This window comes from Anguilla rostrata, chromosome 10 (genome assembly GCF_018555375.3).
Source record: "Anguilla rostrata isolate EN2019 chromosome 10, ASM1855537v3, whole genome shotgun sequence".
In the NCBI taxonomy this organism is placed as follows: domain Eukaryota; kingdom Metazoa; phylum Chordata; class Actinopteri; order Anguilliformes; family Anguillidae; genus Anguilla; species Anguilla rostrata.
In genome coordinates, this window is record NC_057942.1 from 16725725 (window position 1) to 16742139 (window position 16415).

The following is a 16415-nucleotide window of genomic DNA, read 5'->3' on the forward strand; positions in this document are numbered from 1 at the left end:
CAAACTAAAAATTTTCAATCAAACATGTTGATAACAAAAATTTGCTAGGCCATATGTAATAATAATAATAATAATAATAATAATAATAATAATAAATATAAAAACAATAATAATAATAATTCTATACCAATGAAAAATGGACTGTCCCACTCTTACAAAACAGCTTTAGAAGTATACATTCAGGATCTGATTTGCTAAGACCTTTAGCACATGCAGTACCTTTTAGCGCATGCAAAACTAATAACACAACCAATGATTGGTGTAAAACAAATACCACAACCAATCATTAGCTATGTTATTGCTTTTGCATGTGCTAAAGGTCTTTGTAAACCAGACCCTTAATGTGAAATCAAAGCTAAAGCAAAGAACTACACAACAAACCTCCTTACGCAGCGCCTATTCTACCACTAGAGGGCAACAACTTCAAATAATTTGTAAATGATCGTAAAAACATGTTATTCTGTGTCCAAAAGAAAAAGAAAACTGAAAACTGGACACAACTCTTCTCTAGAAGACAAATGTCCTAAGACAGAAATTGGATCATTTGCATTTTGTCTTGAGTGTCCTTAAAATTAAAACTAGATATGGGAATCCCAAGAACACTAAAGCAGGTGATCTTAACCAAGCCACATCATGCCTAAGAGAACAAACAAACACAATCGCAAACCCACAGTTATGAAGCAATAAAAAGCAGTTGAAACAACAGATTAATTCAATGAAAGCATGTAATTGATTAATTCAGTATGTAATCTGCTGTGAATTATCTTGGTTTACCTTCACCCCTTTCCCTCCCCCCTCTCCACGAAGGCCAATTTCTCCAGCAAAACCCTGTAATGGAAAGAAGAAACAAGACAAAGTAGCCTTACTTGTTCATTCATTTGCAAGTATTGGACATGTCCACACGCACGCACACACACCTTCTGTTACATAACAGATCACAACTCTGACATGTAGTTGGGCTCTGACATGTAAATACCAACTCCAGGAGAGTGTGTTCTGAGTCAGAGATCCGGATCTTTTGACATAGTGGGCTGTTACTTCCTGTCTCGAATAATACTGTCTGTTCCATTTAGTTTCCAAATTCCATAGACCCCCAGCTAGGTTGTGGTTATGCACCAGGAACAAAGAAAAGCTTGTCACTTGTTTCACCTAGGTTACCTGGCCAGACACTGAAGGAAAGAAAATATTGTGGTTGTGCAACTGTGCATTCCTTTCGAACACAGACAAGCTAAATGACCAATTGCTCAACTGAACAGCACTGCACCATTGACTGACAGCTAGAAAGCCTGTTTAGATAAATTCAGAGTAAAATAAGAAAAAAAAAACATGAAACCTGAAAGATACAGTAGGTACCACATGAGCGGCCCACTATTGGTCTGCCAGTATTTCAGAGATGAAGGTTAACTGTAAACTGATATGGAAAGCCAGAATATTTGCCAAATGTTTTTTTCCCGCCAGGAGACTATTGTAGCACTGGTCTGTACAGTGCTTTACTTCTGACTGCTGTTGGTGGTGGCTGTGATATGCACTGTATACCCTTGATTAATGTTATGAACTCTGTACACCATGAAGTTTGCAGACTTCATAACTTATATTGAACAAACTTCATCAGTAAGGAATGGAAAAAGGATGGGGAGGTACAATATTCTGAGATGATGACTTGACAAATTCAGGCTTAATTCAAGTTATCTGTCAAATCAATGTGACAATCCTAACCAGCCCTCTTCTGGTCCATGGTATCAGTTCAAGATGAATACAATGCAGGCACATAAATAAAGAGAAATATCAATTAACCTCACAATTGCAGATCAGATTAGCCAAAATGACCTCATTTCACAATGACTGGATGGTATGGGTCAATGAAGGCACTGCTCTTTGGAACACCAAAAATACTAAATATGAAGGTAATTGTTTGTGAGAATTACTAAGGAATGATCTCATTGTACAGCCTCACAATGAAGTATGGTATAGCATATACTTTCTAACATGTTTAAGCAGGATAATTTCAATAATTCTATTTGTCTTTAAGTCTCACAAAATCTAGGGGAAATGTCTAGGGTAAAAGTATATGTTTTTAAATACAGGATATAAGCAAGCATAATATTATGTAGCTTAATTATCGTATTGTAATTTTCTATCTTACAATAGTTTGAGGATAATAAAAGGAAATCATCTGAGTGCTGAACTGGGTTTGAAAATAGGATGCAAAACCTTTGAAATGCCTCCGCCAGTGGCTATGGATGGTATTACATTCAGGTTGCAGAATTTGGTCCACAATGACTCACAAACTGTCAGGTTTGTTCTATTCCACCTCTCCAACAAACACACAAATAAATATTGCAGCCGACTTGTCCAACCAAATCTTGAATCATAACACAAAATTATTAGCTACTGTGCCCCCACCTTACACATATAATTTAACCATGACTGTCCAAACATTTGAGGAGCGCATGTTGATATTAATTCTGTCCATATTTGACAGGCGGAACAGGAAAATCTTGAGAGACGTCATCCTCACCTCATCTCCTTTCTCCCCTGGGGGGGCCGACTCCCCTTTGTATCCTCGTGGACCCTGGAACCAAAAATACATAAATAAAATTTATGAACACATGCTATTTCCATTAAGTACCTTCTAAATATCACACGTAAAACTCATACCTAAACTCTCAAGACATTATTTCCATGATGTAAGTATAGGCATAAATATATACTGTGTATACCCACGCACAAACACACACACACACATGCAAAAACACCTACACACACACGCGCGCGCACACACAAAAACACACAAACTCACATGCACATGCGCACACACACATACACCATGATGTAAGTAAAGGCATAAATATATACTGTTTATACCCACGCACACACACACTCACATGCACACACACACACACACACACACATGCGCACACACACATACACAGACACACACACTCATAGGGATCAGTGGTGGCCTTCGTCCTCACCCGCATCCCAGGTTTTCCTGGCGGGCCTGGCTGTCCATTGGCACCATTTTCTCCATCCCTGCCCTTGTGCCCTGGCTTGCCAGCCATGCCCTTAGGCCCTGGATAGCCCTATGGGCCACAAACACGATCCATTCAGTTCACTGCGGGACAATCCCTCAGTGCAGACTGAGGGTAAAGCGTGTGGTGTGCACCTGACTGCAAGAATCAGCACTGCATTCTGAGCTCATTTTGAATGCGTGCGCACGTCTAAGGTTTCCCTCCTTTGTCTCCATTAGTTTAAATTGGCAGAAAACAGTAAATATTCCTAATGAAACCACTCAGTAGGCCATAAACATGTCATTAGTATTCCCAATAAAACCCCAGCCCCCTGAACTTATCACAGAGGAATTACAGCCGGTAAGGCCCAGAGAGAACACTGAATGATGGGTGTTCTCATCTTAGACTCCCACACGTGTGTCTTAGCCCTAAATTGGATCTCACCCATTAAAAACAAACAGAACTTGAACACACGCACACAATCTAAACACGCCACTCAGAAGACGCAGGGTGTGAAGGGTTTCTGATGGAACTTGGTGATCATTATCAGTACACTGTTAAAAAAAATTCTGCCTTAAGTAATTTAGTCTTGTAATGAGATTTAAAAATCTTCTCTTTCACTCAAGTTGAAAATATTAGCTTGTTTTAAGTAGCTTTTTGCTTGACAAGTGAAAATGTCTAACTCCATTGGCAAATCATGAAATGAGTCCAACTGTCTCATGTCATTGGCAATCGATTGTCCTTCTGCTGCTCCATAAAGTGTGTGTCAGACAGTCCTCAGTGAAAAGTGCTATACAAATAAAATAGACTTGATTTGATTTTTTGTCTTATTCAGCAAAAAGTAGCATACATAAGATTTTAAGTCTAAATACTCTACAAAATGCTTGTAAAGATTGACTTTGTTTTTGCAGAGTAAGACTTGAGCCAGTATGGGTTTTTGCAGAGCAGTGGCTTTGAATGTGTTAGATTCTGAGCACATAATTGGACCTAATGTCATCATTTGATTGCAGCTCTGAAGTACAGGAGTAAATGTGTGACATTATCTTCGGATCTGTCAAAAGCCACACTCGAAAAAAAGGTTCAAAGGCCAGATTTTTGAAGAATGAGCCTGACAAAAAAGCCTTTGAGGATAAAAGCAGTCTTGAATCATGAGCTTTAACTAGGATTTAGGTAATTAAAAGTTACTGATTTGATGTGGTACTGAAGATTATGACAGTGACTTTCAAATTCAGAAAAGATGATACAAACATAATTACAGATTTGGAGAAAAAACAGTTCAGAAGATCAAAAAAAACAACAACATTAAAGTTCAGTATGTCTACTGCGCCATGTAAATCAGAATCCCAAAAAAAGAAGGGAATGCCACACAGTAAAAAAAAAGTCTGAATTTTACGAAAAAAGTCTGTAGAATAACGAAGGTAAAAAAACTGAACAGCTAAAATGTAAATCATTGTATTATGTATGGTGAAACACCGTAACACATTTCACTTTTATTAGAAAAAAACAGCCTGCTCATGCATTAAAGTAACTTAACATTTTGTAACTCTTATTTAAATGGAAAGTTTCTGGCAACCCAGTTGCCAGTATTTTACCGTAAAAATCTGCATGTTTTTTCAGTGCATGTATTGATTCAAACCTTTTGTTTGAAAAATACAAAATGACCTCAAATTAATTTAATTGTTTGGCCTTTCTTAAGTTTGCATGTTCTCCACGTGTCTGCGTGGGTTTCCTCTGGGTACTCCGGTTTCATCCCACAGTCCAAAGACATACAGGTTACATTAATTGGAGTGTCTAAATTGCCCCTAGGTATGAGCAAGTGAGTGAATGGTGTGTGTGCCCTGCGATGGACTGGCGAAATGTCCAGGTAACATTCTTGCCTCTTGCCCAATGCTTGCTGGGATAGGCTCCAGTACCTCCCATGACCCTAACCGGGTATAGATAATGGATGGATGGATGGATGGATGAATGAATGAATGAATGAACAGTTTAAACTAATTCAGTATAGCAAGGTTTCGTTCACTTGGTCATTTTATTGCAACAGAAGTTTTGTTTGGTTCATTTGGATGTGTGCGTGGAAAACACTCACAGTGCATCAATTTGTACCAAGGACACTAATGAATGAAACCAAGAGCAGCTGGGAGGCATGGCTTCCCACTGCTTGTAAGCAATCACGTTCTTGATTTCGCCCCCCACAAAAATTATTTTGAAGAATGAAACAAATCAAGTTACAAATGGAATCTGGAAACTGCTAAAAGGGTGCCAAGCAGTGGACATGCTGTTCAGAGTACCAGTCCACTCACCTTCAGTAGCCTCGTTTTCAAAAGTCAGTTGCGACAAAGCGGACTGTGTCATCCACAGATAAATCCACAAACAAACTGGTCAGTTATTACTGTTACTCAGCAGAAGTCACAAACGCTACAGGAACTGCAAGAGAACAGCGTGTGGCCTGTCTGTGTTCTTCATGCCCATGCATAAATGAATCAAACCTAAAGCCTGAGACTAACAGAAATTCCAGTCTGCGCGCAACGTCAAAGAGGGCAAAGAAACACACTTGACTTTCTTCACAAATTAATTTGAGGTGGATCCATTTTTCCCTGCACTCTCCAGATGTTTCCCATTGATCATTCCCACATTTCCAAATGGACAGTGTCCTCTGCATATAAATCACAACAGTCATTCATTGTCATTCAATTTCCTCTAATTAATCAGTATTAGTTAAATCACATGTAACATTGGAAATGAATGTGGGCTTCCCTCTGATTCAAACCATGGTTGAAAGTTTGCATTGAGAAATCCACACAGGTCTGGTTCACAACACCAACCTACATTTCTTCCAAATTACTTTGATAAATTTTGTCTGAAATTATGCAGTTTATTTTATGCTGCAGTTTATGATTCCCTTCTGAAAGGAAATGCTGTGAAGAGGCGTGGGCGTTACCATGACACCCCTGATCCCTGGAGGTCCTCTCTCTCCAGGATCTCCAGGTATCCCCTACAGAGAGAGAGAGAGAGAGAGAGAGAGAACTCATCAGTATTCATCAGTCTGCTAGTTCTCATGTTACACACAATCCCATAATGTCCTCTTCATATGTTAATCAATAACAAAATGAGTACAGATCACTTTAATATGACTTCATTATTGACATTAACATTCACAATTAACAACATAATAAACACCTTAACATTTACAATTGACAACATAATAAAGTAATGCACATTGGCAAGACTCTCACTCACACTGAGGAAAAAATAACACAATCACAGGCTGTACACAGGATACACATTAAAACATATGCTGTGGTCATATGTACAGAACTTAAATTTGTCATAATGCTTTAAGGTCATAATACTTTACGACAGGGATTTTAAACCCTTTCCAATCCAGGAACCCTAACCAACATGTAAAGGGATCCAGAGAATCCGCATCATTTAAAAATAGGTGTGGGCTGACTGGGGATGTCGTTTGAGAGTGTGATCCTGGACCCCCCTACAATACTGTCATGGGACCCCCCATTTGAAAAAAACAGGCTCTATGACAATGTGCAAAAAGACATAAACGAGGAAGCCAATCACTGTACTTAAATCTGTCACACCGTCAGTTCCCATAATGCTTTGCATGGTTGCGGCACCTGCACATCTTGCTGTTCACAAAGACAGATTAATGATTGACAGGACAACCATAGAAAACAACTGGTTCAATGAAGTGCTGTGTTTATTTAAAAGCACTTGGTTAAAATAAGAACACACTTGGTTGACTCAGAGAGCACAGTCCACAGCGCAGGAGAAAGAAAGCAAGTAAACAAAAAAAATACAACACCAGACATTTTATTAAGTATTCAACACAATGAATAGAAGACGGAAGTCTGCCAGTATGTTAATGATCTCTGATGTGATCACTCTTACATCACAATTGTACATCAAATTTATACTTTTAACATTTTCGTTTGGGTGCTGTACTTACTTGTCGGCCTGGCTTTCCCATCTCCCCCATGAGTCCAGGAAGACCTTGTTCCCTCTGCAAACTCAGAAAGAGGAGACTGCCATTAGGGACAGGGGACAATTCCATTCATGAACCCTCCCTCCTACTATCACACAGAAATAAGCATGAGTAGACATGAATCACAAGGTCAATGGGGAGTAATGTAATGCAAATATAATGCAAGTGCTATGTCAAACAGCGTGAGCAGCTGTCAAGATCACTATGGATATGTGTGCCAAATGTGAGATGAATGAAGGACACATTCAACAGCCATACTGGGCATGGGCCTGTGGCTACAAAAATCATTTTAAGCACATCTCAGGACATCTTTGGCCTGTAAGTGTGACAAATCTGTACGCAAAGGTCAAAAGAATTTCACAAGAGAAGAAAAATAAAAAGAGAAAAGCATTTTTTTTTTTTAAAGACAGAAGGGCAATAAAGCATGATTTATTATGACCACTAATGCCCATATGCGAGCTATACTTACAGGCCAGCCTACCCACAACAGCTGGAAGTAGGAGGTTTGCTGGAAATGATAGCAGAAAAAAACAGAAGCAATCAGGTTACAGGATTACACAAAGGTTCTGAAAACAAAGGTCTGCTAAGGCCACATAGATCAACAACATGAATCAGGGATGGGAGTCACATTCTCAGTGCATAGTACATTGAGCTATTCCAGGACTAGAAGACTGTCAGTGCACTGTGGAGTGTAATCGCCAATCAGTCCACTCAGCATGCAAGTCTGCATTTATTACACACACACTCATGCACATATGCATGCACACACACACACACACATCCAAAGTATCTTTCTGCATACCCTGTATTCACCATGCAAAAAAACATCTGTTATGTAAACTTGGATTCACCTCTCATTCCAAACTGCAGGATTACATTTACCTGAGTGACAAATCACTCCTAATTAAACGTATTCTTTCTGAGCTGAGAGAGGACTTCACCATAATCACCCACATCAGCATATACTTGCCCTGTGAACTCTAGAAAAGCATCGCACAAACACACAAACATACATGTCGAAGTCATAAAGCCACTAATTTCAGTAAAGCCCTTAAAATGTTTCACTCAGAGTAATGCACTGCTTTACATGCAACTAACCACATACATGGACTTGCATCTGAAATGCAGCATGCATCATTTGCATAAACAAACCGGAAAGCAGGATCCGGTCAACATTTCCAAGAATCTTCCTGCTAATACGTTTTTAATATGCATGCAATAAAACAAAATCCACATAAACCACTTTCATCTTCTCTGTCTCACGATAGATCACTACACACTGAAGCACTTACATGACCGCAGCGTTCAATGGTAAACCGCAGAAAATGCTTTATTGCAGTCCGTGCTATATATGATGTTGTGAGGCTAAAGAAGTGGAGATATCAGATCCAACTGTGATACCCACATCAGATGCCTCACACTCCTTCCCTGCTGTAACGTGCAGCGATACTATGCACTTTAAAGCTTACAGTTGCTTGACTACTACCACATTCTCTCTTAAAACACAAACTTGTCCTCACATTTCAGAATCCCTTCCACAGACACACGTTGACAGCACATGATGGAGAGGATCTCTGAACAAAGCACTGTTTTACACTGAACAGAACGTGTCATGGATGATTGTAAATCGATCTGAAAATTGGTGAGGCATGAATTTCTAGAACAGCTACCTATCAAGTTGTATTCTTGTAGGTTTGTGCTCCAGTTATTTAGCCTTCTGGTATAGTGTAGACATGCAAAATTAATAAGCACACAGGAAATTAAAAAAATCTCTCACAAATCTTTGTTGAAGAAATCCCAATCCAAAATCTGTTGATTTTTTTTTTTTTTTTTTTTGCATAATCCATTTATACAGCTGGATATTACTTTGAGGTAAAACAATTTAAGTTGTGATTTCTTGTGGGTACAAAGGTACCTCATACACAGGTGGGAAGTCTACTACACTACTCAGCCAGATTAAGATTCAATCTAAGTGAAATGCATGTTGTTCCAAGTCATAAATGCTATATAAAGTATGCAAAATTAAAGAAAATAACAACAGCCAAAACATTATTCTCAGGTAAGTTCCCCTGAGCTATGGTTTGGGATTTCAATCACCATTTTACTTCAAAGGGAGGATGGTGATGAGCCAAGTTAAGACACCTTACTCCCAGGAAAATGATTACAGTGATTACAGTATACAAACTGTAATCAAACAATATTCTGCCATGAGATGCTGCTGCCATATATCACCCTGCAGTGCTCTGCTCGCATCAAAAAAAAAATCTCATTCAGCAGACTTAAATTCAACAGATACAGCAGTGATAGAATGAGGGGTTGAATGCATGTGTAACTGCGCATAAGCCGCAGAGATCAATCACTGATTCATCTCTGCAACTGGTTCCAGACCCGGCAGGAGCAGAAACAGCAGCTGGGGCTCATGTGACTGCGGTCTTAAAGAAAGCTGAAATTTGGGAGTCAGAAATAGAAGCAGGCGCAGTTCGGCGAGGACGCGGAGATAACCGAGCCACTTCGCTGGCCAGAGCGGTGGGCGTCGGCCGCCCTCGAGGCATGTTGTCCGGGGTTAGCCGGTGTCCCTCGAGAGCTATAAATGGTTTTGTCCCTTTGCAGCCCTTTTCCGGGCTCTGATCCCAGGCGCTGTTCCAGCCAGTGTTCCCACAATGCACCGGGATGGGCTTTGCTCTTTAGTGACAGAAGGCATCTATTTCACAAGTGTTACCCCAAAAAAACTGCAAATGACAGGGCTGGAGCTGCCAGGTTATTTCATTACTGCGGTAATAAACAGCCATTTATATCAATGCAGATCCCTGTGGCCTAGGCCCAAAATCAGACAAAATGAACCAAAATGTGATTCGTGGAAACCCTGACGTACCGATCTCCAACTGAGTTAAAAGCGGGGTGAGGCGCCATGAATGCCGCCATCGACATGGGTGGCACCATCACGTGCAATTAATTCCTTTTCGATTTGAATCAAAATCTTACAAAGGACAGCAAGTCTTTCGGTTGGGTCACACATGTCAGGGTTTGTCATGCACAGTAGATCCACCCAATATAGGGTTCATACAGCCTCATTTTCCTACTGTTGCAGCATGCATGCCATAATTATTTAAAGCACATGAATGAGCCAAAATGTGTAATTATTACATTACAGGCATTTAGCAGACCCTCTTATCCAGAGCGACTTACACAACTTTTACATAGCATTTTACATTGTATCCATTTATACAGCTGGATATATACTGAAGCAATGTAGGTTAAGTACCTTGCTCAAGGGTACAACGGCAGTGTCCTACCTGGGAATCGAACCTGTGACCTTTCGGTTACAAGCCCAGTTCCTTACCCACTGTGCTACACTCCGTCCTAATGTCTCCGTGTAATGTCTCGGATTTGGGGGAAACAAAGGTTTAGCGATTGCTCAGGTTCACAGACATGTCCCAGGTTGCAGAAATTTGTACTCACTCTAAAATCTGCCCAGGCCTCCGCTGTGTTCCTCCAGAGGTACAGGTTGGGAAGTCCCGGAGGACCCGGGGGTCCCCGCTCACCTTTACGCCCCTCGCGCCCCTCTGGTCCCACGACTCCCTGCGAATCACATCTCTCCAATGCAGTCCACCGCAGCCAATAGCATTCTCACATTTGCATCACAGCACCTCCTATGCTTCTCCTGGACTTTAAAGGACACTTCTGCTACTGAACATTTTAAGCGGGCCATCTTATAATTTACTACAGAAAGATCAATTAGATGTTCTACAGCCAGAGGGAGAATACTCCCTTAATCTTTCTTCATCACCATCTGTTTGGAATGAATCCATACACCAGTGGTTTCTAACCCCGTTCCTGGAGATCTACCAGTAGATTTTCATTTAAACACCAATTTGGCACACCTGTTCCTACTAATAGGAGCACAAGATCTCTACCTGTTGAATGAAATGTGCTTTCTTAGGGTTGGAATGAAAACCTACAGGATGGTAGATCTCCAGAAACAGGGTTGGGAACAACTACAATACACTACTTTTGTATGCATGTGCCAACCCCACCCTAAGTTTCTCTCACCTTGTTGCCCTTAAATCCCATGTATCCTCTTCTACCAGCACAGCCCTGATGAGACAACAGAAGGAAAGAAATATACATATTCACAAAGAGAAAACAACATAAAATATGTTTCACTCAATATCTGGTTTGCCTGAGCTGTTCATTTAATGCTTCATTAAACTTGATTTGACATCTGTTCTGCACTGCACTTTCTCAGAATTTCTCAGCTTGTAAGGCTGTGCAAATACAATGACAGAAAGAGGCAGATTGTGAAATTAAGTGTGAGATGGTGACAGAGCCAGAAGAGGCAGTCAAGACCATGTCCAAACCAGGGGACCTGAAGCTCGCAAACTCCAGTGGTTACCGGAGGTATTGCAGTTTACTAAGCCTCTGGAGCCAAAAAGCAAATATCCACACTGATGTCCAATCAAAACTATGAATTTACCCAGGCAAAATTATATTCCTGTAATAGTGGTTAAATTACTACAGTACATTAAAATTTTAGACTTTCTTTATTCTGAGCCAATTACTCTGCAGGGACTGATTTTCTGAGCCAAAATGAAGTAGATAATTTTTTTAAAATAAAGATGATATTTTTTCATTCCTATTCATCCCATCACATTTAGGATGGTTTCCAAAGACCCAGACAAAATATATTTATGAGCTTACACAATGAAATTAGAATAATCAAGGCAAACTCTGACATCATAGATGGAAGTCATTCAACACCAAGAGCCTGAAGACGTTCTCTATCTTTCTTTCAACATTGTTGCCTATCCAATAAACCAAAAGTCCAGTCGGACTAGTATGACCTGGGACCACCACAGCAGGACTTTCTCACAGTGCATCACACTGTGGGTCTAAAATACGTCTGTCTAACAAACATGGCACTGAAACCAAACATGCTGGCCACTTCTGGTTTTGGATGGCATAAATGCTACAGCTTTTTAAAGATGTTCTGGTCTTTAATTTTTATTGGACAAATGTATATTTATCTTTGTCTTGTTTTGTCACAAGCCTGAATGAAACCACACAAGTTAGTACATTCACTTTTGAAACCCACATTTGTAGGCTCTTGACCAATAGAATAATCAAAATAATAACGCTGACCAAAAAAACCAATGTTTGAGTTTTAGGAATTAAAATAGATAACCAAAATTTGTTGTCCAGGATATTTAAAGCCAAGTGCCGGCAATAAAAATAATGAATGATTTACAATGGAATAAAATATGCATCTAAATTGAATATAATTACAGGACTGCAGTAAGAAATGGTCATGGCCCACAACAGATGTCTACATGTTTAACAAATGCACGACAAGACAGTGATTGCAGCTAATCCACTCAGCCTGAAAATGTACTGCATACAGGCCAGTGATTGACATGGAAATCATAGCAACTTAACACTCATGAAGACAGCATAAATTCTTCACATGCCACACAAATCGGCCCCTATGAATGGCCGCTTGTTGGAGATATGACAGAAGAGAATGCACAGGCTAACTGGATAACACTGACCTAGCTTGCCTGTTTCACCTTAAGTTCAATACAACCCCAGGTGTTTCTCAGAAAAAGGCAGTGCTGGTATTTGTATTTTGGCAGAGAGGTCAATTCCATAGTCAAATGCCACTTGAAACACTATTCGTGGATAAACGACTTTCATACAGGGATATATCTTTGGAGCAGAATCAATCATCCAATCTAATATGCCCAAATATGCCAGATGACAGTGTCTCCCAGATTCCTTTTCCAAAGCTAAACAAATTACTTTAGCCATTTACTAATCACCTTTACATTAAATCAAATATTGACTGAAACAGGTATCATGTATTGTATTATGTTGGCAGTAGAAATTACAGGGCAACACGCCACAGATGACATTGTATTCATTTACACAGCTGGGTATATACAGAAACCATTCAGAACCATTGAATGCTTTATGCAAGGTGTACAACAGGAGCTCTCCACCTGGGATGTGTACCACAGGAGCTCTCCACCTGGGAAGTGTACCACAGGAGCTCTCCACCTGGGATGTGTACCACAGTCTATTCGTTTCCTCAGTAGTAATTTGCACCACCTTAAGTAAAGGCATACCACGTGTGCTTTTGGGTGGGATTTCCAATGACCAGTGACTCTCCACAAGAGTACCAGATGTATGAGAGCAAAAAGAATACCTTTCCATCATCTGAGTCTTTACTGAGTTTCTGGAACAAGTGGGTTGCAAAACACATTTTTCAACGGTGTGGTACCTCTGCTGTAACCTAATGCCTATGGGTTCAGTCCCCATCAGTGATTTACATACTAGGGTTGATAGAAAGCAAGCCTCAAATATGTAATATCCAGCATACCCTGTGAAGGGGGAGAGTTGGTATGGATTAATTACAATTAAGGGTAGGTGCTTTGAGAAATCTATGGGAAAATTCTCTCTACTGCACAATAATCAATACACTAATGACTTGTGAAGTCTTATTACCCAATACATCCAGGTACAGTCAATACTTTTGCAGATATAATGGTACTTTTGTCTTATCATATAGCTATATATTATTATATTGTTTGTGGTTATCGCATAGAATTTGCCCAACCGACCCTGGACTTTAACAGAAGCGAAAGGGATGGAAATGAAATGACGAAAGTCTTTCACAACAGCGCAATGTTAGTTGTTTGTTAGTTGGCAGGCAAAAAAGGAAGCGGTGACTCACTCTTTTTCCTGGGCGCCCCATTGGCCCAGGTGGACCTTTTTTCAGGCGGTACATCCTGCCATCAAGCCCTGGGACAATGTCACCTTCCCTGGTGGCACTTGACATGACACTTGCATGGTTGCCTCTGGCTGCTTTCACGTCTCTCGCGCACCCTGGACCATGTTCCATGTGCACACCACTGTGTTGAACGTCTGGGCGGGTCACTGAGGTAGTGGAGGGATCTGTAGAAGGCTGGAGGCCCTCGTCAGTCAGTAAGGCAAGGTCATGGGGGTCAAAGGGCAACTGTGCTGGGTTTTTTGCCCCTGAGAAGTCAATGGAGGATTTTTTCAAGGTAAGGGAAGAGGCGGAGTCTAAGTCGATGATGTCATCAGAGGGCTTTCCGGGAAAATTCCCCTGGGCAGTCCCATCTGCCTTTCTTTTCTCTGTGGTGAAGTTCTCATCCAGGGCCTTGGTCCCAGAGCTGGGCTTGTTGTCACGGATTCCAGCCGGCCGGGAGTGGGTGTTGGGTAGGCTGCCATAGCGACCGATTCTGAGAGCTGGGATGGTTTCCTCTACCAGGATCATGTCCTCCTGCCCAACGCGGCCCACACGAGGAAAAGAGTCCTGAAGAAAACAAACATCTGTTTCTCTCCAGAGAACGACATAATCACAGCTTTATACCTCTCCAGGTAATGAATTTAAAGCTCCAAAAACAAATCATAAAATAAAAGTAAAAATTAATCTCTCAAAACATTAAGTAAGGAAAATACAGTGAGTGCATGAGAAAGAAAAGACAGAGATAGCACTAATACTGACTCATGTATAATCTTCTACTGCATATTAATGAATGTGCCAATACAATCTACAAGAATGCAAAATTACCAAGTCAATGTGTCTGATCTGACAATAGACTGAACACAGAAAATATAATTAAATAGTGCACCACAATCTTCTGCAAGTCAGCTTCATTTCAGATAATTAATATGTTGATGCATGCATTCCTATTAGTTTAATGAATCTGTACTGTAATCGCGTCTTGTTTCCCTGCATTAATGAATCTATCGTTCCTTGTTCCTTGTTCTTTTTAAATTTGTTTGCTACCAAAAGGGAATGAATGCTTAGCTCATAGAAAGTTAAAACTGTTTAGCCTGTCTGCCTGTAAGTTTTGCTTGAAATGTAAAGTAACTACATTTTCTCTGCCCAGTTGCCTTCTGTATCTATCCCTTAAAACTGCGAAAATTAAAGTTGTAAATTTTCTGCAACAGGTCTGAATACCAACATACATGCTGTCAAATGGGCTGATGACTGTAAGATCACATCAGATATTATGATTGTTTTGTTTTGTTTTTTGCTCAGGTAAAGCTGCCGTTATCAATGTTACTCGTTACAATCCAAGTGAAGACCTTTTGAATACCTTTATTGCACAGACCTTTAGAAGACAAAAAGAAAAGTCTGCTGAGTTTGCCCTCCATGTGACCTTGAACAACTGACAGAATGTCTGGATTGTCATCTGCCCCTCTGAAGATGGGCAGAGGGAAAAAAAAATAAGCGCACATGTTTTATACAAGTTATGGTGTTGGGGTGGGGGGGCATTACACAGGGCCCCAGTGAATGATTATAAAGAAGGCATGTGGTATCCAGCCTTTCCCTAAGGAGGGGGCCATAGGATGGTGAGCTGGTTAATATATTTGACAACTGGCCGTAGTTATGATGTGGGAAGGCAGAGGATGAAGACGGCAAGGACTGTTTAAATTCACTTGAGTGATGGGAACAGCAAATATGTTAGATTCATATCCATCCCTGGGATTGGCATGTGGATATTCAAAAGAGTTACGATGACAGTGTCAGAACCTGCATGTGCGTACAGTATAAAGTTCCATTCAGGTGAGTGGGGGGGGGGGGGGGGTGAATCAGGCCTTCAGGCATACAGAGTGAGCACAGCCTATGAGTGCAACCCACCACTGCAATCACTGCACTGCAACTACACACTACACATGTGCCTCTATCAGTCACGGGCCCAGAGAGAAAGCCAGCACTGCACTGCAGGCCTGTGGGGAGGGATCTGAGAGTTGACAATGGGTCAAGTGCACCGAGGGTCAGACACAGAGTTCTGTAGAAGAGAACAGTAAGAAAGCTTGTTTATCTCCACTGTGATTTACAATTTTTAAAAACAATTTGAATTAATTCATACGTTTAACATGGATATGACGAGGCTGGGACTTGAGAAAGACCACAGCGTTAAAAACCAGCCATCTGTCTGCCTATTTCTGTTTAAAATAAACAGATACACAACCTACTCTCCTACTGAAATAACCTCCAGCTCTGAGGTGACCGCACTGGAGCCGGTACAATGAAGCCAGCCAGCGCACAGAGCCGCCAGCTTTCTGAACTGCGCCAGACGATGCTGTCGTCTGAAACAGCAAGTCTTTCTGCACACCCGGTATAAGAGAGCACAGGCTGGGGACTGCGTGCGCCCCTGCCATGTTGTACGTCTCGCTTTTTACCCAAAATTTCCCTCAGGTGTTAATGTACCATGACTACACAATTGGTACCATGCGTGCCCAATGTATTTGTATTTGAGAGCTTTTATCACTGATTATATTTAGCATGAAAACAAGGCAATCAGTGAAGGTTGGTAAATACACGTTGGCCAGTCTCCAATAAAGGGAAAGGTTTCAGAAACAGGCTTGTAAGGACA

The 16415-nt window shown here is 40.8% G+C and overlaps 1 protein-coding gene across 1 annotated transcript in view; it reads right to left on the bottom strand.

Annotated features, from left to right (window-relative positions):
- Positions 1-16415, bottom strand: part of si:dkey-61l1.4 (collagen alpha-1(I) chain) — a 102180-nt gene that overhangs the window by 33574 nt on the left and 52191 nt on the right. Inside the window, exons 7-15 of the mRNA XM_064354480.1 lie at positions 13739-14341; positions 11059-11103; positions 10468-10587; positions 7478-7516; positions 6973-7026; positions 5950-6003; positions 2976-3083; positions 2519-2572; positions 775-828 (exon numbers count right to left, since the gene is read on the bottom strand). Of these exons, the coding sequence (XP_064210550.1) occupies positions 775-828; positions 2519-2572; positions 2976-3083; positions 5950-6003; positions 6973-7026; positions 7478-7516; positions 10468-10587; positions 11059-11103; positions 13739-14341 (1131 nt within the window). The remainder of the gene's footprint in view (positions 1-774; positions 829-2518; positions 2573-2975; positions 3084-5949; positions 6004-6972; positions 7027-7477; positions 7517-10467; positions 10588-11058; positions 11104-13738; positions 14342-16415) is intronic.